Raw genomic sequence first — 27104 nt, forward strand, 5'->3', positions numbered from 1 at the left:
AAGCAATAACAACACAAAGGGACAGCGATGTCCAACGTTGGTAACGCGACAATTACAGGACCACCGCCTTATAACAAAAACATTTTTCCCGCGCTTTTCACGCATACACTTTCAAATTTCATACACCGCATTGGCGGCGCCGCCGCGTCCCCGTTGGACGGTTTCACCCACGTGACCGGCCCCGACACGGACTGTCGGCGCTGGGAAATCTAAACCCGGTAGCCGCGCATGCGCATTGCTGCCGTGCGCGATTTTCAAACTCGGATCCGTTCCGTCTGGTAAAAGACTTTTAACGCATTTATATTCACACGGATTAAACTGTATCACAAATAAGACTTTACGATCGCTCCTTAGTGGCGTGACACGTTACAAGTAATCGCGTCGTCCGTGACGGGGATAAGCCTCGCGATGTTTGCTTCGTTAACTGTCGAAGTGCGGCTCGGCCGCCAGCCTAGACGAGGCCTAACATTGTGCTGTATGAGCGTCTCTTATAATTATTTTTTTGACATTTGTACTCGGAATTTTAAATACGCAAAATACATATCTTACTAGCGTGTTTTATTTAAATTGGATATCGCTAGTCTCTGCTTTGTTATTTATCACATTAATTGTGTCATATACGTATTTATGTAGTTTATTGTAAAAATTCGGTCACAGTCCTTGTGATCACTGTTACGTTGCAATTATGGCTTTATTTTTTGGTGATTTGGAAAACGTTTTTTGGTTTGGACATGTTTGTTTTGTTGTAGTACGGAGTTAGACTGATGGCCTTAATCTAAGTTTTTGTGGTTATTGTTGTTTGACTTGCATCCCACTGGGAGTTTTTGCACACAGCGTTGGTGGACGGTGCTTTTTTTTCAGGAATATTTTGCTGTTTTTTTCCATGGATTTTCTGTTTGCACAGTCACATAGTCACTTTAAGATGTTTTTCTTGTTCGTGTTTTTTTGTTTGTTGTGGTTGCACCCGATTCAAGAGCCCGGATGGCTCACAGGGCTATACCAAAATAAACTGAACTGAACTACTCTGGGTAATACGGCCTTGCAATGGAAAAGTTAAATTCCTACTCATTTTGTCTCTTAATTCACATTAGTGCTATTAGTTTTGGTCACACCCGACATCTCATTTAATATCGTTTTTGTTTCAGGTAATGATCACACTAAGCCTGTGCTTTGTTTTACAACGGTAGTTTCCCATGACCCAATGCGCCAGATCACGAAAGCTAAGCAAATTCGAGCCTGTCTAGTTCTTGGATGGGCAACCACCATGCACAATACGTTGCTATCAGCTGCTGTGTGGCTACATTGTGGAGAGTATAGGGACAGTGCTGGAATATAATTTGCATTGTGCTATGCTCGTACGTCTGCGCTCCTTGCCTCTCACTTACCCGCACCGATTAGCGTGGTGAAATTTGGTCTAATAGCCCCCATGACCTAAACGGTATAGGGAGGCCCTCATCCAGCAGTATATTAACAAAAGGGCTGTATATCCAGTTTATTAGATATTCTATGAATTAAATTTCCCTGGAATAACAATGTGGAAAACCCACTCATTGCGTCGCATTATAATTAACGTGTGCTGTCGTTTTAATACCACCTAAATGCTCTATCCATGTTTTTGTTTTAAATTAGATTGTATTACTAGGCTACGCTTTGTTTATAAAATAACTAGTTAAAGGATAGATACATTATGGATCGACATGGGATTGTGGAATGTCCAATTTTGTGTACATTTAATATTTGTGCTGTCATTGATTTCTGTAATATTACCGAGCTGTGTTTTGTAATAATATCACAGATAAGTTCCGAATTAGGTTAATCAACAGTCAGGCCTGTTATATACACGACAATATAATTTAATTTTACCGTTATGTGAAGATACTTTATACCTACTCTTTACTGTTTATTAAAATCCTCCACATCGGTGCGAAGTTAGTTTTTATACATCGTAATATCATCTGGCAATAATTACACTCCTATATAGTATTTATACAGGTGAGAGAGCCTCATTGCTTTCCCACTAGCTGTGTCCATTGACACACAACGTGATTGTTGCACACAGTAACCTGATTTTCGTTAAATGTTTGTGTATAAGACACATTCATTTGTAATATGCAGTGTGTCTCATGAACTCACACTGGTATTTCTGAACCTTTCAGGCTTTTGCAGCCATGAGCTCTCCGCAGGTGCGCTACCGCAACCTGCTCTTGACACCGGGCAGCGGTGACATGTTCGCCACTCCCCGGCGCTCCACGGGCTCTGGCATCCATGGAGCAACGACATCCGGCGGAGGGGTCTTCCTCTCGCCAGCCACGCACCGGCAGCAGAATGTCCCCGGCTGCGACGATGGATCGGTGGCCAACTCGCCCCTGTTCCTCGGCAGCAAGAAGAGTGATGCCGACGACCGCAAGGAGAGGCGCAAGTCCCGGGTGATAGAGCTGCAACAGAAGGGAGGGGTGAGCCCCATCTCGCCTACCATAGACCGGTAAATACTGGAGTAGACGTGAATTTTAAAAAAATCTGTAGCTTTCGGATATACCAGCTAGAAATCTGCATTATTAAGGCGGATAAATGAACGAAAGAGGCAAGCAAATGCAGGTTGGAGTGCATTTTTTTATCAAATTATAAAAAGGAACATGTTTCTGAAGAAGTACGTTTTCATCAGACATCTGAACAGCCATGATCATGTATGCATCGGAACTTGGACTCTGACCAAGAACTTCGAACAAAATCTGAAAAGCCCTAAAGAAATATGAACCAATGTATGCTGTTAATTAAATTGGGACAAAGTGAAGTGCGTGCATAAGTGAATATGCAGATTACAGAATATTATTGACTTTTAGGACCAGAAAGTGGGCTTGGGCAGGATATCTTAAAAAGGAATTAAAGCTGAAGGTCTACCCTGGTTCGTGGCAGCCAAAGAAGGAAACATGCCTGAGAGGATGACCATTGTGGAGGTGAAGTTGTTACCATGCCACATGGTTCCATATAAATAATATATCGATTTTACCCAGGTATATTCCGTTTTGTATGTCTGGAGTGACAAAGAATGGCCCTCAGAATTTGTAGCACGACTTGTTAAGTAATTTTACAAGGACAAGGTACTTGTCCTGGTGCACCTTGTTATTTACCCTGCCAAAAGTGTCCATCGCAGGACAATGAAACTGGAATATTTAATCTTTATAGCAGAATATTTAAACTTAAATGACAAACAAATGTTTGTGCTGTCATTGGTGCCTGGTTTGAGATCAAAAGTTTCTTGTACTTGAGAGTATGATGTCATCACTGGCAGCTAACAGTTTTGGAACCCAGGATTTCAGTACTGCTGGTTCAGGACTGACATACATTTAGCCATCAAGTCACTGAGCCATTGTTTTTAAACTTGTTGTCTATTTAATTTTTTAACATTCAGCCCTAAGCTGCTTGAAAGAAAAGGCCCTCCACGGGTCATTCTTCGAAATCATCTTGAGACAGAATATTTCTTACACACTTAAATAAAATCAGCCAATTAAAACATCCCAATATGATTTAGTCGATGTCCCATTTTGGACATATCTATGATTGGATAATAAAGTTTTTAATGACTGCTGTGTTGAAGTGTGCTTGGTTATGCTTCTATTTGTGTATATTTGTATATATTGAGTCTTAACATGTATTAATTTATATATTTTATGCACTGTAATGTCAACAAAAAGTGTGCTTCATATTCTTGGTTCTTTCGGTAAAGTCACGTTGAAGGGAAACAATAAAATAATAAAATGTATATAAAACAATGTTTTATATATATTTTGTGAGAATTTTATTGTTTTATATATTTTATTATTTTATTGTTTCCCTTCAACATGACTTTACCGAAAGAACCAAGAATATGAATCACTGCAGTCACGAAAGCTTTAAATCAAAAATTACAAAGTGTGCTGTTAATTTGTCAAATTTAAGTTTGTGTGCTGACTTGGGATCCATATGATGGCAGTGCGGAAACTATAACGTCAGTGTTAAGTGCATCCTAATTCATTCGTAAAATATTAGCCAGTTTTAACTCACAATGTTTATAATTCACAAATGAGCCAGGATTGTATTTTTATTGATCTAGTTGATATGTATAATAACCACATTAGGCTTTTATTATGGTTGGATTTTCCAGTTGCAATAACATAAGCAACTTCATAATGTGATGTTGCATTGAAATATTCTGTTATTTTTATATCTGTTGTGCAGGCGCAGATCTCTATTGACCTTGCCTGGTGGGATGACCAACGCTCAGCTATCTGAGCATTATTCCACGTGCATCAAACTATCAACTGAAAATGTTAGTGTACAATGCACTGGTGTCGAGAATGTCTCTGACATATTCAAGTATATATCCTTTAGCTGATGATCAAATTGTCAGGAATGTGCATGATCTCATATCTCAGAAGCTAAGCAGGGCTGTGCTTCACTCGTGCTTAGATGGGTCACCATCTTGCGTAAAACAGGTGATGTAGGCTACATTGTCAATCTGCATTAACCAGCATGGTGAAATTAAATCAAATAACCCCCACGACCCACACGGCATGGGGAGGCCCTCATCTAGCAGTGGATTTATAAAAGGACTATGTACGTAACAATTTAATGCACCCTATAATTGTACTTTCCCTTGACCATTCAATTCTAGACTTAATTTTTGTTTCATCTTGATATATTTACTTGATCTGTGGACACTTGCATATGTCCTATATGACATGAAAGTGTGAGCTTACAAAGTTAGAAAATATCCAAGTGAATGTGATGAGATACGCAACTGGTCTTGCTCCACCAGGCCATAATAAGTGGTCCGCAAAAATGTTTTAAGATATGATTTTTATCCACAAAACGTTGTAATTTTTACTTGTACACAAACATTTTGAGAGTTCACAGTGGTCCACGGGTCCAGAAAATTTGGGAACCACTGCTGTAGAGGAACATGTTTGTGCGAGTTAGTGCTGTATGATACCAAGGATTGCCATGAGATGGCGGTACTATGATACATGATCCACGATAAATATGCCTTCCATTTGTTTACTTTTCCAATAATTAAAGTCCACAATAGTTAAAATAAAAAAAGTAGTGTTTTGTTAAATGTTTTCCGGAGTAATTGAATGCATGATGGTTATATGATGTCCTCATTCTCGAACGTAATTTCATCGATTAATAAAATCTTGTGTAACTGACATCCCACATGCATTATAAGCATTATATATTATAAAGTTAAAATGATGAGAAGACTTATGGTAGGCTTGCTTTGAGTGAATTTCATATGAATAACTTTTAGTTTGCCAATTCATACTAAAAATACACAAAAAACAAGTTGATAAAAATGTGAAATTCAATTACAAACTTAAGAGAAGCTGATATCGTGATAATTATCCGCGTGAAATTTTATATAGTTTTGTAAAAATATATATGATGGTAACTAAGTTCCCGATCATCATGCGCAAATTCAATCATCATAGTCGTTGACTGCATTATGTTGCAATATTTCACAATTAATGATTGACTGTGCTTTGTATTTTTTTCTTCAGAAAATCACAACCAAGAATGCTTTTGGCCTGCATTTGATCGATTACATGGCCGACTTGTGTAAACAAAAAGGAACTGAAATGACCAACTTTCAGGTATACGATGGCATTTTACGGTCAACTATATTCCAGCCATATGTTTTTGTTGTCGGTGATGATTTTGGTATTGACTTGTTCACAGACATTGTTTTTTGTTTGAAAGTTTTCTGGAAGCTCTGCATGTTACATATTTCAATTGACACCAAAAACTTCCGTATGTGCCATTGCAGATGGCAGCAGGGACACTGGATGCCAGCACCAAAATTTACGCAGTGCGAGTAGATTCCGTGCACGCCGATGCTTACAAGATGCTGGGAGACATAGCTGGAAATTCTCAAACCTCAAATGAGCAGCAAACAGGTGAACTCCCATGTCATAATCCCCATTGTTAAGGTGTTGGATGTACATAGGGAAATGTGTGTCACTTTAGATAAAATCATTTCTAAGCTTGCGTAAAGTGAAATGCTTTACTAGTCAATGTGTACTGTATATTTGCCTCTGAACAAACGAATGTGACGTTACGCAGGGTTGAATCGGGGTAGGGTTTTTGATGGTTGATCACCTTGCCAAACCACATATGTTTTTTGGCATTATGGGCTGCAGAGGGCAATGCAGCAGCATCTCATTTTGATACTATAATTTTATGCTTTCTTCCACAACTCACACTGACCAGTGGGAAAATTATGCTCAAATAACTCCCACACAACCCCATGCCTAGGGAGGCCCTCATTCAGCAACAGGCAGAAAAAAGGGAATTTTGCTACAGTACATTGCAAAGGATATCCGTTGTCTGATTTGATTAATTGTAGTTTTGCTTAGAGAGTGTTTATTAATCTTGTACTGTTTGTATATGATTACAAATAAGACCATCTTGAGTTCATAAACTGTATCCTCTGTATAGGTGATGGAGAAGAAAACCCAGAAAACGGCGTACAAAAGGGCAAGCAGAAGCAGAGGAAGAAGAATTCGGTGAAGAATATCGAAACGAATTTGGACAAAATCACAAACAGCAAATTTGATGTGGAGGAAAAGGTGGGATTGCATTTGCACACATACAAGTTCACATAGATGCACATATATTGAGCATTTGAGCACTGTTTGGACCATGGAATTGAGCCAACAAGTTTTCTACTACAATGAACTATTGACCAGTGAGTGCTGGGTTATTGGACCAACGTGTTGATGGTGCATACTGATAATACATTTTAAACTTAAATATATTTTCAATGGCATCTTTAATGATAACACAAATGCATCGCTAATTCTGTTTAAGTGGCAATTGCTTAAAATTCTAAAAGTATATTCTCTGTTTTAGACATTTGGGTAATGGAAAACCCCAGGAGTTATGAGTGCACAACTTTGTGTAAAATTTTAATGATTCGATTTCAAACGACAAGTACTGACCGAGGTCTTCTTTGCCCTACACCCTCTAATGTATTTTACAGCTGCAAACACCATGTTTCGTGAATTATTGCTCCCGTTCCTCCGTGCTCAACTCATGTAGCCCTCCTGCCCACCCCCACTTTTCAGTGTGAGCCGTTGTTGAAGACTGGTACCTCGTACGACGAGTGTGGAACGATGGGCCTCCTCCTGAATAACCTCAAGTGTTCGGACTACAGCTGTAATCTTCTGTTCGACTGCGACCTGGTGCCGCTACGAGTAAACTCCAAGTCCACGCCGCCCACCATTAGCTCTCTCACCGACTTCTCTGAGCTACGCGGTGTGTATATCGGTGCCACATCAATGTAATTTTACAGCATTGCAGGCTTGTTCTATCACCAAATTGCATGGCATGAGCCCGATCTCAATAGAGCTTGGAAGCTAAGCAAGGTTAAGGTTGGGTAAAACAGGTATTACACGTGGTGCTGTGGGGCGATGTTGTCAGCAGAGAGCAGTGCAGGTAAACCGATTATTGTACTATACTACACTCCCTTCCGTCACCAATACGTATTGCTCCAGCATGGTAAATTATGGTCAAATAACCCACACGACCTGGATAGTGTAGGGAGGCCTTCACCCAGAAGTGGACTTAAAACAGGGCTTCCATGTACATGCATGCATACTTGTTGGAGGCAAGATTAGAGTAGGATTAAGGTTTAATTGATAGGCCTGTTATTAGAAATAATTGTTGAGTGTTTTCAAGTCAAAAAATGAGTTTTGTTAATTCAAAAATGACTAATCGGCTGTTAGGAATTGTGCCTGTCCGGTCCTGCATAAGCGGACGAAATTGTGCGGTTTCTATTGGATTTGTCCGATTTCTTCTCTGGCCATAGACAGCCACTGTTATTACCGTCTGCGGTGCCAGGGTGTGCCTCATGGCATACAGTACATTCCAGGACTGGCCTTTTTGTCTAGGAGGGTCCACGTACACCCAGTTGCATGGAATACCATAACCTTACATTTTTTATTAAATGTAACACCTTGAGAAACTTTTGATATGAATCATCTCATCATAGGTGTTCTGGGGTAATAATGCAAAAACCTATTCACCTATAATGTTTTACTGCTTTGTCTTCCATAACTAAGGACTCATTTTAAGAAAATGTGAACTTGTTTTTTCCCATTTTTATCTTTTAAATATTATCCATATGGACACTTAATTATCTCTTTCCTGCAGTATTTAGTACCTTAAAGTAGATGTGTTGTACACAGCCTATTAAAGCAACCACCTAAAATACCCAGCATGTGACAATTCACCTCCTATCCCCCTGCAATTCCAAGCATTGTGATGATTCTGGATTATCATTTTATTCAAGAACCTTTGTTGTTGCTGTTTTACTGACTTTTTTTGACCCTCATATGTTGTCTCATTTGTTCTATTAGCATTGGTCAATATTGCATGCAATATACAGTCTTCGTTTATTATTATTTTATCATGTTTTTTTCCATTTGCGCTTTTGGTGTCATGTCTAACAACATGGCACTGTACTTTTGCAGACCACTGCATCACCCTGTTATAAAATGTCCCACAGAAGGTGGCATCACAAAAATACTTGAGCTCCCTTAAAGTGACCTCTAATGCACACTATATTTACTGTGTTTCCTGCTATCGAGATGTTTGTTGGAGGCAAGATTATTTATTTTATATTTGTCAAAGTTAAGTGAAAAATCTAATCTTATGTAAAAATAATTATGCACTCCGGGCTGAGCCCATTAAGTTAATAATAAGCAGTTTATCATTATATGAAATGTCTTGTTGATCACTTGTATTGCCCAGTGCAAAAACAGGGCTGTTTTTTTACGAAACAGTCATCGACCATAAAATGTGCCGCTGGCAATGGTGTCTAATACAGTTAATGTAATTCAAATCAGTCGTACATCTAGAAGGGGGAACACATTTTGGAATTCTGTCTGCAGCGTGTACTTGTTTTAGCAAGTTGAAACATTTTTGGAATTTAACCTACTCTGAATTGAACCAGCAATACATATTTTGTTGTACAAATTCATTTATGTTACCCATACAGTGTTTGGATTTAAATGGTGACCTTTTGAAAGGGTGGCTTCTTTCCTAATTTTAACTAGTGCTTTACATTACAGGGATTCTGCAGCAGTCTTCATTTGAGGACAAGATGATTTGTCCTTCCATGGCCTCTTTCTTGTTCAATCAGTGTGATAATGATACTTCAAAACTGGTACGTGCTTGCAGTTAAAAGTTACTTCTCAAAACCCTGACCCTGGTGGTAATCAGCTGGGCCTTTCATCTCTGATTCATGTAGATGTGTTTTATGCTTCATATGACATCACATTACATTACATGACATCACATGAAGTCAGCGTATGGCCGCCCTTGAGACATTGATGTTGGAGGTTTCTCCAGAATAGAATAGTGATTTTATTGTTTTCTCACGATGTAAGTATATAATTTATGTGTCAAGGAAGGTTTAACTGGAATCTTAGAGTTATATAAATCTGTGTTCCACCAACCCTTGTCTCCAAAGTACAGGATTATAGGCATGCCCCAGCATGCTGACTAAAATTACAGTGGGTCATTTAAAACACCTAGATATAACTTATGCTGTATCTTTGTTAAAATATTGATATGCTACAGTACAAATTTTGATTTAAAGCTTTCGCGACTGCAGTAATTCATATTCTTAGCTCTTTTGGTAAAGTCACGTTGAAGGGAAACAATAAAATGTTTCTTGCCGTTGGTTTTTTCACACCTGATGATGACTGTTTGCGTTATGGTCGAAACGTCGTGAAAATTTTTATTGTTTTATATATATATTTTATTGTTTCCCTTCAACGTGACTTTACCGAAAGAGCTAAGAATATGCTACAGTACATTACTGCTTTCATCAAAATTAACATCTGCAGCTCTTTGATAAGGGTGAGGTGTTTCATAACCCTTCAGCTCAGCCTTGTGGTCACGTGGATTTTTCTCCGGGTCCTCCGGGTTTCTCCCTCTGCATTTAGAAACATGCGCTTCAAGTATTTGGCTGCTATAAACCTCTACATGATAAGCCACTTCGTTGAGCGATCATTTGTGGCCAGGTTGCTTTTGAAAAATAGCTACATAGCTCAGTGGGCCTTACCTGGTAAAATAAAATAAAATTCAGTATAGTTTTCTGGGAAGTGTCGCTTACGCATGTGGTTTCACACAGGATGCCATGGCCATGCTAGAAAAGCTCAAAGGCGGCCGTCTGGCCTTTGATATGGATGCGGAGCCTCAACCCCTAGAAGATGACTACGAAGATGACGACAACGATGGCGGCGGCGACTTCGGGGTCGTGGGAGACGATTTCAATGGTGACAACGGCGAGGGCGGGACGATCAACGAATTCAGGAGCGGTTGCGTTGCCGTGGCTGGGAAGAGGTGTGAAACATCGAAACCGTCGCGACCACACAACAGCGGGAGGAACCACCACATTCCTGTGTTATTACCGAGAATGGGAGAGCATAGTCACTTGGACAAACAACATTAGGGGCTTTAGTTCTTAAAATCCCAGTAATTTGAAGAATTTTCATAATTATGCGTCACGATTTGTTATGGTCTTTCACGTGTCATTTGTACTCCCCATCTCTATGCTGTCTTTTTATCTTGTTTGTACTTTGTGATCCTACTTATACTCTAATTTGTATTGTTTGATTTGTCCTTTCTTTGCTGTCTCATAATATCTCAGTCTGTCTTGATTGTGCTGATCATGACAAATAAAATTAAAAAAATTGCACGAATTGGACATAATTTATACATACTCATTTTTGTGTATCTAATTGTGTGAATAGTAGAGGTTTTTTGGGTTAGATCGCATAAATATGTGTCGTTAAAACCCTCCAACAACCCGACACAGGCAACTAGTAATGGTTGTCGCGTAAATAGAACATGCCAATTCGTCACTAGTACAGCATACCGGTGTGTTGGAGAGCCAAGCCACAACATTTACAATCTGAGTACGACGTTTTGCCAGTAATTACAACTAGCTTCATCAATTACTTCATGTAATGGTGAGCAATACTTTCTTGGACTTCACAGGACTCTGTTAAACATTTGGCTCCTAAGGTCTTTAGTTAAAGGACCGATTGCAGGTTTTTAGTGGGAAAAAAACAACTGTCATTGATTTCACTGATGGGAGTCAGACTAATTTTATTTAAGTATTGAATGTCCGTTTACGTTTTCCTTTGAGAGTAATAATTAGCTGTATTTTGCAGCAATGCTGTCATGAGGATTGAGAATGCTGGCATTGAGGCAATGCGAGGACAGCTGTCTCTCCAGCCCAGCGAATACTCTTACTTTGATCCCAAGTTACTGTCAACCTGGGCAGGCCCTGACCATTGGAGGCTTAAGCCCACATGTAAAGGTGAGTGGCCATGTGTAATGTACTGATGAGTGAATCACTGATATGTTATGGCAAAAACAACTCTCCACTTGCATCTGATGGCCTCAACTGTGGTTACTTTTTCTGTAATAGTAGTGCATCTCATCTATATTCTTCACATCCCATTATTGTTAAAGTAGATATTCTTGTGTATGTATGTATATATTAGCTGTTAATATTGATTCTGCAGTTTTCTAGAGGTTGAACCAATTAATGAGTGGGAAAACTGGTAGTTTGGGGAATTGTGTGTATAGTTTTTACAAAATGTATTCATAGTAGACTGCAGAAGTAGTTGTATATGTAAGAAATTGAGGACTCCTTTCTGGAGTGACATGCATTTCAAAATATTGAATGATTGTGCTGTGCACATATACTGTACACCGAAAGATAGTTTGTAGATTTAAAGCTTTCGTGACTGCAAGGATTAATCTTCTTTGGTTATTTCGGTAAAGTCACGTAGAATGAGAATAAAATAATAAATTGATAAAATAAAATAATAATATTCTCACGACGTTTTGGACAGCGCTGTCCTCCAGACAGTCTCGTCCCTTCACCTGATGAAGGCCGCTTGTGTTGTGGCCGAAACGTCGTGAGAATATTATTGTGTTATTTTATTTTATCAATTTATTATTTTATTCTCATTCTACGTGACTTTACCGAAAGAACCAAAGAAGATAGTTTGTAGAGTTTTAACTTAATTGCTGCGGTGATATTTGCGTGGGCTTTTTAATGTCACGTGTGGTTTTTTGTCCATTACAGTTTCTTTATTGACTGACAAAAATGGAACTAAAATACCTAAAGTGAAGAAGACGTTCAGTCTCGACTTTGACCAAGAAATCAATTTGAATGAATTCAAGCAGTCAAAGGTTTGTGTGCAGTTTTATTGTTAGATTTTATTTACAGTGCTTTGTATTAAATGAAACTTTGTTAAACATGTGTTTTTCAGTGGTTCAAAGTAGATCACTTGTTTTTGCTTTTCAATATGCTTTCTTTGCAGACAAATAGAGAAGAGTGTATATTGGATTTTTTTTTTTAGTAAATGGAAGTTTTTAGTTATGCAATACAATGTTCATATTTAAAACTACATGAGAGCTTTCAACTGAACCAGTATGATCAATTCAATTATTGTTTCAACCATTATCCAGAAATACATAATTTCCATTTATTGAGCGTTTTTATTATAAAAGTCCAGCGTTCTGTTTGTCCGGCAACACATAAGAGCCTTTCAGGAGGCTTGAATGATTTTTTTAATAGAAAGTGCCCCCCCCCAAATGTGGGCATAAAAAGTTGATCCAACAGGTTTACAACAATTGTCAACCACCCCCCCCAAAAAAATATTATTTCACCCCCCCTTCCCCCAAAAAAAGAAATTACTTTTGCAGGCATATATGCCAACACACCCAACATACAATAGAGTCAGTAGTATCTTCAAGAGAACATCAGTGGGGGCGATGGGCGAGGCGAGAAGCACAAAGAAGTCCTCCGCAAGAGCTAGAATAAGTTGGCCACAAGCCGCCGAAATTCTAGTGTTTTACAAATGTGCATAAATTATGCACCTGTAAACAATGTAACCAAATAATTTAAGGCTACTGCCCTTGATAAAATATACTTGTGATGTATGTGCATGCGTGTATGTACATTGCAGGCAGCTACAACCATCACAAAGACAACTGTGGAAAGATATAACATGAAATCAACGACCCTTCCGGATGACTTTCACTACGACCCGGAAAACCTTATCCGTGCGTTCCTCAGACCTTCGCTCAAGGTGAGTGTCCCTCCTTTATCCAATAATCATAGTTCAATAATGATAGGTCACTGGGGTAGTTAAGAGTATTGTACTTGCATTCTGCTTCACCTTGGCATCAATCATCATTACGGTCATAAAAATACTTCGGCCATGGTTGATCCATTCCTCACAGTCTTGTGAATGAGTTGTTCCATTCCCAAACGGTTGTTCTGTTGCTGCAGCTGATGCGGGTCGTGCGAGCCGACATGGGCAGCAATCATGACGACGACATCGCTGCGTACAACTACAATAACGCTAACGACGCCGCCAATTACTGCCCCGCGTTGCCGGTAAGTCACGGTTTACGCTTGGTGGGCGGCGGGGTCCTTGAATGGCCAGCAGGTGGTGACTTCGATGTGAGAGGATTTGACAGGCAAACTTCATCAATCGCACATCTCCACTTTTGTGATTAATATCTGTCGACCGATTCCTAGTCCAAGTTAAGCATCTAATTATGGCGTGTACATAATTACAGGTTTCTCAATTAAAATAAGCAAACGTGACAATTTGTTTCAAACAGTGCTGTTAATACAGAAACACAAATGGCAGTAAATGAAATGTGTCCATTGTAAGAAGTTTATGTACTCAGGCTAATGTACACGTGTTGTGTTCAGGCTGCTGATGATGACGACGACGACAACGATGCGGGACCTGCATACGAGCCTGGACAATTTAACACCACAGACCAGATCCAGAACTTCAGCCAAACCATGTGCTTATACTCAGACTCCATGAACAACAACGCCACCCCCTACGGGGGAGACAATCTGGTTGCCGAGCCTCACAAGGTTAGAGTCTGCTATCTCCTCCCTTGGGTGTCCAACTTTACATTAATGCCCACAACTAATGCCACATTCCCACTATGGCAGACCCCTGTAACAACTATTTTTTTCTAGTGGGCAGCATTTATGGATACATGCACATTGTCTATAAGAGAACATATAAGCTATGCCCAAGAAATATATATTTTTGTGTGATAACGTTTTGTGTTTTAACTTAACTGCAAAACCCCTAAACCAGTCACTACTAAGCTACCATACAGTGAATGAGTACCGCTACCCAGATTTTATGATTCTTAGACAAGATTTGCACTCAAACTTTTCATAAAGCATTTTTAATATGGTAAAATACACTTTGTTGCATATCTGCGAGATGTAACGTGTGCGTTAACAATATATCCATGTGTGTTTGCTTGTTACTAAGCACAAATTTGATTGTCATGTTGAATCCCCTAACAAAAGGAAGGCTTCTGTAAAAAAAACTGGCTTTCCGAACTTGCTTTAATGAGCACGTTTGTTTGTGTGTGACGGACCTGGGCAGGTTAACAAGATTCAACTTGATTATGCGAAAACGGCAAAGAAAATGGATGTCAAGAGACTGAAGCAGAACATTTGGAATATGCTGACGATGCAGGAGGGAGACATGGTATGAACAACCTTTAATGCAATGGTACCTGGATTATATAGCGTGAAGAGGTGCCGCATTCAAATATTTTAATAATGCGGCCGTAATACTAGAAAACCCCACTGCTAATTAAGTATCGCTTTTGGTGATGTGATTAGCACACTGCACAATACACCTGGCAACGTACGTTTGAATCTCAGCCACGACTGTTTGATATTACTCATCATTTTTGGTGAGTAATATCAAACAGTCATCATCCTACACTGACCAGTGTCGTGAAGTATGATCAAACCATATCCCAAGGTGTGTTGGGGGAGATCTTCATCCAGTCGTGGATTGTCAAAGGGATGTAAATTATTTATACACTTTTAAACTACTATATATTTACTGTATCCCTGTCAAACCAGTCCTGTGACTTAGTCTGTTAGGCGCGTGAAGGTGAAAGATACTGCAATGTGTGTGTGTGTTACGGAGGATGTGTTGGTGGGGGTACAGACAGATGACAAGCCATGGGGGGGTGGCTGTCTCATGTGTCTGGCTGGTGTGCCCGAGCGCAGGTTGTTATGTCCAGGTGCTGAGCCTCGTGAAGAATAAGACCCTCCCTTGAGCACTGACTTGCTCACATCCCTAGGGACATACGCCTGAATTTTCAAATATTGTTGAAAGTGTTTGATGTATTTTTATATATATATTTAAAACATTGGGGCATTCCTGATTTTTTTTTTACATTATTATGTTTATGCTTATAAAAATGTTAAAACGTATATACTTTTTTCTCGACATATATTGGTGTGTGTACCTATCTTAGCACACGTCTACAACATATTTTTCTTTTTGCATTGTTCCCACTCATGTGGTGTTCTGCCTTGGTGATTTCCTTTCTCCACTCATTCCTGTCCACGTAAACTCCACAGTCCTTCATGTCCTCATTCACCACTTGGAACCCACCTATTTCTAGGCCTGCCTCTCAGTCTCCATCTTGAGTCTTCCATGTTCATCACATCTTTCTGACGTGGTTTCCTTGTCGTATCATGGTATGTCCTACTCATCTGAGTAAATTTTATTTAAGCTTGTCCGAGAAGGGGGTTACCACTCTTGCCTTCCTCATCTATGCATTTTTGAGCCAGTTAAGTATTGTAATCCCCGAGATCCATCTGGTCATCTTTGATTTCTGTGGAGCACATCTGTTCTGCTGTGGTTTTTAGCCTAACGTTCAGACCCTATGTTAATACTGGTCTTATCACTTTTATATACTCTCCGCTCATCCAAATGAGAGTCGTCTCGCAAAACTCCACCTATTTATCTGCAGTACTGCCATGCCTTTGGATCCTTGCTTTGATTTATTTATTCACAGATATCTGTATCTCTTTGTTACTTCATCTGTAGATTTGTGTCTCTACATTTGTTTGAAAATTAACTTCGGCCTTCTAGAAGGGGATCAATTAAAGAGCTAACTACTGTTGATTTAATTACACTAATTTAGCTCTGCTGTGTAGTAAGTACACGTGGAGATGATCACAACCGAGTGTGGATTGGTTGTCATTGCAGGAAAGTTCACATCGTCAGGCACGATATGTTTTTGTTAGATTTTTATACTTTTACAGTGAGGGAAAAAAGTATTTGATCCCCTGCTGATTTTGTACGTTTGCCCACTGACAAAGAAATGATCAGTCTATCATTTTAATGGTAGGTTTATTTGAACAGTGAGAGACAGAATAACAACAAAAAAATCCAGACAAACGCATGTCAAAAATGTTATAAATGGATTTGCATTTTAATGAGGGGAATAAGTATTTGACCCCCTCTCAATCAGAAAGATTTATGGCTCCCAGGTGTCTTTTATACAGGTAACGAGCTGAGATGAGGAGCACACTCTAAAAGGGAGTGCTTCTAATCGCAGCTTTTTACCTGTATAAAAGACACCTGTCCACAGAAGCAATCAATCAGATTCCAAACTCTCCACCATGGCCAAGACCAAAGAGCTTTCCAAGGATGTCAGGGACAAGATTGTAGACCTACACAAGGGTGGAATGGGCTACAAGACCATTTCCAAGCAGCTTAGTGAGAAGGTGACAACAGTTGGTGCGATTATTCGCAAATGGAAGAAACACAAAAGAACTGTCAATCTCCCTCGGCCTGGGGCTCCATGCAAGATCTCACCTCGTGGAGTTGCAATGATCATGAGAACGGTGAGGAATCAGCCCAGAACTACACGGGAGGATATTGTCAATGATCTCTAGGCAGCTGGGACCATAGTCACCAAGAAAACAATTGGTAACACACTACGCCGTGAAGGACTGAAATCCTGCAGCGCCCGCAAGGTCCCCCTGCTCAAGAAAGCATATATTACGTCTTGGAATCCATGCCCGTCTGAAGTTTGCCAATGAACATCTGAATGATTCAGAGGACAACTGGGTGAAAGTGTTGTGGTCAGATGAGACCAAAATGAAGCTCTTTGGCATCAACTCAACTCGCCGTGTTTGGAGGAGGAGGAATGCTGCCTATAACACCATCCCCACCGTCAAACATGGAGGTGGAAACATTATGCTTTGGGGGTGTTTTTCTGCTAAGGGGACAGGACAACTTCACCGCATCAAAGGGACGATGGACGGGGCCATGTACCGTCAAATCTTGGGTGAGAACCTCCTTCCCTCAGCCAAGGCATTGAAAATGGGTCGTGGATGGGTATTCCAGCATGACAATGACCCAAAACACACGGCCAAGGCAACAAAGGAGTGGCTGAAGAATAAGCACATTAAGGTCCTGAAGTGGCCTAGCCAGTCTCCAGACCTTAATCCCATAGAAAATCTGTGGAGGGAGCTGAAGGTTCGAGTTGCCATACGTCAGCCTCGAAACCTTAATGACTTGGAGAAGATCTGCAAAGAGGAGTGGGACAAAATCCCTCCTGAGATGTGTGCAAACCTGGTGGCCAACTACAAGAAACGTCTGACCTCTGATTGCCAACAAGGGTTTTGCCACCAAGTACTAAGTCATGTTTTGCAGAGGGTCAAATGCTTATTTCCCTCATTAAAATGCAAATCAATTTATAACATTTTTGACATGCGTTTTTCTGGATTTTGTTGTTTTTATTCTGTCTCTCACAGTTCAAATAAACCTACCATTAAAATTATAGACTGATCATTTCTTTGTCAGTGGGCAAACGTACAAAATCAGCAGGGGATCAAATACTTTTTTCCCTCACTGTAACTTTATACTCGCAATGGGTTTTATTTATGTGTGGATTCTCAGAAGCTTGGCGTTTTGTCAAGATTTTTTTTTATACGTTAAATTATCAGCTGCTTGAGAGATTACCAGTTTAAACCAAACTGAATCGATTTATCCCTAACAGCCCCATCATCTCCCTACTTGCTATTGTGTACGAGGTATTTTCTGTGACTTGTCGGCATTTGGTTTCCAGGCCAATGTATTTAGATTGTCCGTTAGACTTGGCAGTGCAGAACAGCGTAAGATGAGCCAAAGGGAGCGGCCCATGCCAGAGTACATACGACACGTTTTAACAAAATGTACGATGTCCCCGTGTCATCTCATCATGGAAAAGTCATTGACAGCAAAGTTTAGCCTACCCTGGACAGTTTTAATGAACATGCTTTATTCTTGTTTTGTGAATGTAGAAGCAGTGTTTTAAAATGTGTTTCACCAAAAGTAAAATAAATAAAATATTGTGTTTAACACAATACTTTGGTTTAAATAATTATTTTCCCACCTGCAAATCCAGTGCTTTGTAAGGCAAGAATTTTTCAGTCATGCAAATGTATTCACTGTGCTGTGATGTGGCCAGGGGATGGCAGTGCAGCAAATTGACTACAGGTAGTCCTATACTTACGATGGAGATGCGTTACGATGACCCCATCGTAATTCAAATATATCGTGTCGAAGATGGCCTAGTCTACCCAGGAGTCTTAAAGAATTGTGATAATTTAGCAAAACAGAGCAATTTACAGTACCGTACTGTATAAACTATATACTGTATGTCTTTATTAATTACAATACTGTATTACACAGTAAAATGTAAAGTAAAAAAACAAGGTAAATTCTTAGCCTACCTATATGAACTGCAATTTCATAGAAAGTTTTTTCAGACAACAATCCCGGCAGCTTACCAACGTACAGTGTCGTACCTCGTATGCTGCTGCGTTTGCCTGCTGCGCGAAATTTCAAATATTTTACAATTTTGTCGTATCGCCATCGTAAGATTTAAATATCGTAATTCGGGGACTATCTGTATTTCATCTATTTGCATGGAGCTTTGAGTGTTATTCCCTTTGTAGGCATGGAATTTCTCTGGGATTCTCTGATTTCCTTCCACACGAAACAATTAATGGAATTGTAATTGGCCAACTCTCCTTAAAAAAAGTTAAAAGTAGGCACAATTATTATTGATAATGCGTTGATATATAATACGTTTGTGTGGTGTGTTTTATTGTATATTATGCAGCTGGCAAAAATTTCATAACTCAGCTGGAGCTGTGCTCGATTCCTCTACTCTAACCCACCTTGGCATTTTACCAATAGTTTTACAGTCTTGGTTTCAAGGCAAGCTTATATTAAAGGCAAGGGCGATAAAAATGTCTTTGTCTCACCATTAATGCCATTGCGTTTCATTCATAACCTGTGTAGATTAGTAGGCAATTTCAAGATTTGGTTTGCATGGAAAAAAAACTTCCCCAACAGCTGCGCTTAAAAACTTTTAATAGTTACCGCAGTGCACATTTACAATTTTAAATGTATTATTTAACACTCAGATCAGGGGAGACTGCATTCCTCTAACACGTTGTTATTCTGCCTTGGTGCTTCATGAAGTTTTGTCTTTGTGTGGGTTTTATATTGTATTCAGCCATGCTTTGTGCAAATACAAATGTACAGCTATAAATAAGAGTTCAACAGTGCATTACGTCTTCAGTGTGGGAACAGAAGCAGCGTTTGTGCTCTCTTTTATTGAATTAGTTTTCAAGGAGGACTTTTTGCAGAATTGCTGGTGGGGGCTGGGTGTTTTTTTGTTTGTTACCCTTTAAGCAGAACAAAGAGTGAACTCTCATTGGCGCTTTTTCTTTGCCAGTGAAGATGGCTCCCCGAGTCATTAGGACGGTCAGGATGATGATAACCTGTCGAACTTGAACCGTTTAAATTTACACTTAGACAGGAACAAATAAACAATGCTTGCTTTATCTGACTGAGCTTGGCTGCAGTATACAATCGATGTCAACCTGTGGCTTTTGAGAAAAAGATTGTTCCATCTAGCTGAGCTGGATTGTGTTTACATCCAATACAGAGAGACAAGCCATCATTCAAAGACAGTGTGGCGAAAGCACGTGGTTTATTGTTTGCCAACACCACCAATGAAAAGTTCTCAACCTCACTTTGAAAGGGGACAGTTTAAAGAAAACGTAAAATAAATATATAAAATCCCAGGGATTCAAATGTTCATAGAGAAGCTGTTGGATATGGGGAGGGGGGTGAGGGGTGGTGCGGGCGGGAGCCTTCTGCTGATTAATCATACCCAGTGAGACGCAACATTGTTATTTGCCTTAGGTTTCATGGAAGAGGATATATCATGTTATCTTAGGCCTGTTGCAACTCGTCGATGGAGAGAGCCTTGAGGTTTTCTTGAAACTCTTTTAAGCTTTGTAAATTTTCAGTAATGGCAATATTGTACTGTACTAAACTCGCACAATATCCCAACCACAACAAAGCCATTGTGTTAACGATGCAGTAATGATTGATGCATTCAGCCCTTTCATTGCCCCAATATTGAAAATACAGCTTCATTTAATGCATACCTAGGAACATTACAAATGTTTAATAAACTGTTATAAACTTAACGTAAATATTGTGGTGGATTGCACAATTTCCATATGAAAGTTGTCAACATCATTTTTCATTGTAAGACCGAATACACGGGTTACAAATAATGCTACACCCAAGCCCACGGCCAAACCTCAGGCTGGCATGACTAAAAACCACTTTTCATTTTTGGTTCGAACATAAATCACTTGTCATGAAGTTAGTCAATTATGGGGTACCCGTCTAAATGTTCTGTGAATTCTACAAGCTGTTGCTATTATTTCTACCGTTCATGAGAAGTAATTCAACGTGTTATTTTACTTTGTCAAACCATCCATTTTCACATTAAGGAAGTGCCTATGACTTTTTCATAACATTCTTAAGTTGGCTATTTATAGAATTAGCAATATGAGATTGCAAATGGTCAGATCGAAATTTCAAGTTTTATTCTTCAGTCAATGTGGCTTTTCTACCGATGTTTTCAAGCAGCATTTGTTTTTTTAAGTATGCAAACCCTGGATTAGCAATGTCAATTTCTGAGTATCATCAGTAGATGACTTGGCCTCAGCATTGATTAATATTGTTGAAATCCCAGCCAACAAACTGTTTACCAATTTTTAGGTTTTAAAACAGTTTTTTTATCACTGGAAATGGTTTAAGATAGAGGATTTGCCTTCTTTTTTCTTTAAAATCATCATCAGCCTTGATATGTTTACTGCTAGATGAAGGCCTTCCAAAGCCTTCATACCTCAATCATGGAATGATGCCTCGGCCATTGTGATATTCAAAACATGATAAAACTGACGTGAAAAATTACAAACCTATTTTCCTTTTATTGCACATATATTTGTTACGTAAATAAAATCAATATTTAGTTTATGATGACAAGTACATTAAAATGAATAGTTTTATTTTTCAAGATGCCTCTTACAAAGTACGTTATAAACTTGATTCGAAGCTATCGTGACTGCATAAATTACTCTTTGGTTCTTTCTATTACTTAATTTCTTTTATTTCTACTTGACTTTTCCGAAAGAACCAAAGAGTAAAGTACGTTATGATTAATTTAATGGTCTAATTGTAAATGAATCATTCATTTGTTTTGTAATCCTGAAAATGTGAACATGGGCCAGCACACTACGTTCTCTATTCATCCCCCTGGTGTCATCAGAAGTTGACGTTTTGCTGTGACTCAACCTCAAGAGAGAGGTTTTCACACAAAAAAAATCGCAGCTTGTGCACTCTCAGTGTGTGTGTGTATGTATGCATTTGAGCTTCACATAGAGGTTGGATGCGATGTGTCGAGGTGGGGGTGGTCGAACGTTTTGCTGCAGTTAAAGGAGTTTGTCAAAACTTGCCCGAATGCGGTGCATGTGGTCGACCCCACCTAAACCCCCTTGAGCTGTTTTCTGTGCCGCTAACGCAACAGTCACCCCATTTCAAAAAGCCACACGGAGCATTCCTGGAGGGGTTTTGTGGCTGCTTATGTCTGCAGCTCACGAAGACTGGTTGTGACACCAGAGTCTGCTCTTGTTGACTTGTAGATCTAAATAGGATCCATTGCTGTTATCATGTGGAGCCAATCTTAATTTATTCTCTCCCCATTCTTTACACTGAAGGACACGTGTGTCTTGATATTTGTTTTATTAAAATGCAAGAGAAAATGTGCCATTTGAACATTGTGTTCTGACTATGCTACACTTTGTGAGTGTGTGTATATAATGCTACAATATGGGGAGCAGTGGCTTAGTGGTTAGCGCACTGCGCTATAAATCCTGACCACAACTAAAATTTGTTGCGAAATGATATTGGAAACGGTTCTAGGATTCTCCATAATTGAACTCGGCTGTGAATGTATACACAGTGTGTTGTATAACATTATGCACTGGAAAACAAATGGTTGGCCAGGTGTGCCATTCCATCCTTAATAATTATAAGTGTTCGAGAACAACGTTTAAACCAATAGTCTCTTAATGGCTATGTGAGGGATATTTCTACGTGTTACAATGTGTTTCATGTATATTATTTAGTGTATGGAAGACTGGCTTAATGTATTAAGTCCCAGTAACTGCAGTTCAGTTTAGGCTCATCAAAATCTATACATTATTCAGAAACCAGCAGTTCAAATGTTTAAATCTAAAAACCGCAAATCAAGTTGAATAAACATTTTTTTATTTGTTTTTGTAATCAATGTTTATATCTTTTTTAGAATAATACGAATGAAAATGAAGATGCAAAAGTCTCCAAAGAAATTCTCTTTTCAGAAATGTACAAAAAACTACCTGCTAGGTGAGAATGAACCCACTTTTTCACAAATACATTCAATTGTCCATATAATGCCATGTTTTTTATAGTTACACTATATCAGTTATGATTGTTACTTACATTCTATAGTAATTCCCGTGGCTTGTGAACTGCTTTGTATTATGACGTGTGGATATTGCTTCCCCAAGGTTACCCATCTCCATGTCTAAGAACCTGTCGGTGCCCATGGCGTTTGTCTGTCTCCTGCACCTGGCCAATGAAAAGGTACATGTTTTACACAGTACCAAACTTTGTAATTCTGTTCATACGGCTATTAATTAGAAATCATAGGATGCAATTTCAACGATGAGTAAGGGAAGGTAGGTCACCGAGTATTTAGGACTGATGTATGTGTCTAGGGCCTGACACCAAATCACCCGGAATGCCCCAGGTAATTTTGATCTCTGTTCTAAGCAGGGTTGAACCTGGATTGTGCTTTGATGGGTGATCACAATGCGCGTCATGTTGTTATAAGTTGGCTACGCTTCCATATCTGCTAGCCATCTTCATGAACGCGCGGTAACCAGCGTGGTGGAGTATGATTATATAGCCCCCAGAACCTGCGCAGCATGGGGAAGATTGACAAAAGAGGCTGTGTCTCGGGGGTGGGGGGGGAACAGTCCTGTGTACGTATTTCTCATGATGTTTGCTTTTTTCTCTCCAAAGAACCTGGTGATCTCTGGACAAGAAGACCTGTTGGACCTGAAAATAAATCAGGACCTTAGCTAATATCCGACGTACAACTATGTTACGTCTGCTTGTACAGTCTCCCAGCTTTGCTGTTCAATGCATTTCTATTGTAATACAGAATATACTTGGGGTCATCGTTTTAAAATCTCTATTTGATGGGCTTTAGGCAAAATTATTCTGAACAGCCAATATCTTTGTTATCTTCTTTGGTTCTTTCGGTAAAGTCACGTAGAATGAGAATAAAATAATAAATTGATAAAATAAAATAACACAATAATATTCTCATGTTATATTTTTGATTTACAGCTTTCGTGACTGCAGTAATTCATATTCTTAGCTCTTTCGGTAAAGTCACGTTGAAGGGAAACAATAAAATAATAAAATATATATGAAACGATAAACATTCTGACGACGTTTAGACCATAACACAAACGGTCGTCATCAGGTGTGTCGGTTTGCATAAATTTATTTATTTTTAAACGGTGTATTTATTTATAAAAAAAAACGTCAGCGCCACGCGCAGCGATTTGGCAGTTTATTTAGAAGGACTAGTCCATCTATGTTCTGAAAAGAGGAGGGGGGAGACGAAAAATTGGAAAGATTTGATAAACCATTTCAGGTCTTAATTGATTGTTCACGCTTACAGTGGCTTTCAGACAGCATACATTAAATTTTCGTCTCCCCCCTCCTCTTTTCAGAACATAGATGGACTAGTCCTTCTAAATAAACTGCCAAATCGCTGCGCTTGGCGCTGACGTTTTTTTTTATAAATAAATACACCGTTTAAAAATAAATAAATGTATGCCAACCGACACCTGATGACGACCGTTTGTGTTATGGTCGAAACGTGAGAATTTTTATTGTTTCATATATATTTTATTATTTTATTGTTTCCCTTCAACGTGACTTTACCGAAAGAGCTAAGAATATTCTCATGTTATGTTCAACTTTTTAAGCTAAATGACCATTGGAAGTAATTTTTATAAGAAACATCGCTAGTACTGTTTTTATATAAACATAGAGAGTAAGTTGTAATTGACTTTAACTATATACAGTCGTTTAATTAGAAAATGTGAATACTGCAATGTAAATGGCAGGAATTTATTTTTTTAATGTATGACCTGTTTTCACTAGTTTGAGTCGTATGCATTTTTTTATTTGTCAATATATCCACCTTCAATCTATCACAACTTTACATGCGATGTCTGAAATGCTTTGGCACAAATATTTATCGACGTCAGTACACCCCGGATATCCAACCATGACATTGAAGGAAAAGGCTTACTCAGTGGGGAAGTGAGATGGCCTAGCGGTAGCGCGTTCACCACTTGTTGCGGTTCGAATCTGACAGCTGCCTTAATTATTCCAGTGGGTATCATCATTCGCAGTGGACATTAAAGACCCCCACCCCCCCATCATTCGCAAAAATAGACTATTGTGTACCTGCGTCTTTGGTAAAATTTGAAAAAAAAATCGAAACTTATCCACAACTTGCTCAATTAAGATTCTACATAGCAAATCATTGCCTCCTACTGGCAGACTAATTCCCGTTTTCGGGCAGGTCAGATACCGAGTCACCCGCATGGACAACTGCCACTAGGGGTGGCCTTTGAAATGTGTGAGATATGATGTAAATCGCCATGAGAAACCCAAGCGTATAGGGCATGAATGAATGAGCTTTATTACATACCCCATTTCAGTGTTCTTGTTCTCGTGCACTGAACTTGATTGGTCTGGCCTGCCTATGGCTACTGGGGTCTTTGTTATGGTGATTACACAAGCAGCTTTACAATACTTTAGCTTGTCTTAAATCATGTGAAAATATCTCCTTTGGTTGTAGATGTTGGAAACATTCATGGTCTGTGTGGCACTGCGCCAATGCGTGCTGCCTGCCATACTGTCCCAGGGTCGAATTCCTCCTTGTGCTTTTTGTTGAAGCCTGCATTCAATTACACCTTCATGTGGTATCTGCGTAGAATAGCCAGTCTCAATAGTGCCTTGTGCCAAGAGAGCACAATTGTTTTACTTAAATATATAGCCTTGTATTTATAGACTGCTGTGATAGGTGCAAGATTGGAGGGTATCTTTTTATAAAAATGGTTTGAATGATTGCATGCTCACAAGTAGGCATTTGAATGCATTTTTCTTCGTATATTCCTTCCACTCTTTCCCACCAATACAGCTCCAACATCACAGGTAACTAGGTTTGTGACTGTTCCCGTTCATACTTTTAAAAGTAAACTTTTATCCAAGTGGGCCTGGGGCTGGGTCTCATGTCAATGTTTTATTTGATCACTTTTTTTCTTTTTGGTTCTTTCGGTAAGTCACGTAGAATGGAAATAAAATAATAAAAGTAAAACATAATAAAATGAGATTCTCACGACGTTTCGGCCACAACACAAGTAGCCTTCTTCAGGTGAATAAACAGGACTGTCCAGAAGACAGCGCTTGAGTGAATGAATAAACAGGACTGTCCAGAAGACAGCGCTTGAGTGAACATTGCCCAGCATGGACCACGTCTTTTAAGCTGTGTGGGCGGAATGAACATTTGAATTAGCATGTTACCCAGCACCACCACCGGATCGGAGGAGGGTGGCGGCTGGGCACACAGAAAAAGAAAGAAAAAGAACAGCCACGGTGCGCTGCTCTGTCCTGTGTTCCGTTATAACTATGCTATAAACTGGACTACTATACAATACAATATTATACCTTCCAATCTAAACTACATGGTATAATATATCCATAGACAAACGTCCACCTTTGAATTATACAATGCGTTACTATACACTACCCTATACTTTAGACTAAAATATTAGACTTGCAATTTTACACTGTCTTATTCTATCAACCCTACTATATACCACACTGCTGTATATTCACTATACAATTTCAATGTTATACTATTTATTATTATACCAGATGCTATATACCATTGACCGTCGTGTGAAAGGTATAAAGAGGCAGTGCCAGTGAATGGACTGGTCTGAAGGTCACCGTAAAATACAATCAATTAAGAACCGAAATGGTTTATAACATCTTTCCAATGGTTACTAAGCCAGAATCCATCTTCTCGGTTTAAATTGTCTCTGTTTGTATATGTGGTTGGCCTCATGAACGAATCTCTCATGGTAGCCGGATGGCTTGCAGAGAACCTCCGTCTTGGAGAAGTCAATGTCATGTGAGCCTACTGAATTATAACAGTGATCTGCCACGGCTGAGGAGTTCGTCCTACCGCGTTTCAAGTCTGCTTTATGTTCACGGATGCGGTCCGAGATATGTCGTTTGGTTTCTCCAATGTAGCTGCTACCACAGAGGCAACTTAGTTTGTAAATACCCGGGTACTGTATGTAGTACTGTATGTAGTACCCGGGCGTTTACAAACTAAGTTGCCTCTGTAGTAGCTACATTGGAGAAACCAAACGACATCTCAGACCGCATCCGTGAACATAAAGCAGACTTGAAACACGCTAGGACGAACTCCTCAGCCGTGGCAGATCACTGTTATAATTCAGTGGGCTCACATGACATTGACTTCTCCAAGACGGAGGTTCTCTGCAAGCCATCTGGCTACCATGAGAGATTCGTTCATGAGGCCATCCACATATACAAACACAGAGACAATTTCAACCGAGAAGATGGATTCTGGCTTAGTAACTATTGGAAAGATGTTATAAACCATTTCAGTTCTTAATTGATTGTATTTTACGGTGACCTTCAGACCGCAGT

General features: G+C 39.3%; 1 protein-coding gene across 1 annotated transcript; it reads left to right on the top strand.

Moving 5' to 3' along the window:
• Window positions 1-174: 174 nt before the first annotated feature.
• NCAPH (non-SMC condensin I complex subunit H) lies at window positions 175-25641 on the top strand. The gene is made up of 18 exons (XM_032952141.2): window positions 175-278; window positions 2157-2482; window positions 4216-4306; window positions 5538-5630; window positions 5804-5933; window positions 6475-6605; window positions 7104-7293; window positions 9111-9205; window positions 10178-10389; window positions 11223-11371; window positions 12149-12255; window positions 13035-13157; window positions 13361-13468; window positions 13793-13966; window positions 14499-14603; window positions 22594-22673; window positions 22838-22913; window positions 23355-25641. Exons 2-18 carry the CDS (start codon window positions 2169-2171, stop codon window positions 23415-23417), a joined length of 2241 nt encoding a protein of 746 aa, XP_032808032.1. The 5' UTR covers window positions 175-278; window positions 2157-2168; the 3' UTR covers window positions 23418-25641.
• Window positions 25642-27104: the final 1463 nt, after the last annotated feature.

The sequence above is a fragment of the Petromyzon marinus genome, chromosome 11 (genome assembly GCF_048934315.1).
Source record: "Petromyzon marinus isolate PM22_M1 ecotype Great Lakes invasive population chromosome 11, UKy_Petmar_22M1.pri1.0, whole genome shotgun sequence".
NCBI lineage: Eukaryota > Metazoa > Chordata > Hyperoartia > Petromyzontiformes > Petromyzontidae > Petromyzon > Petromyzon marinus.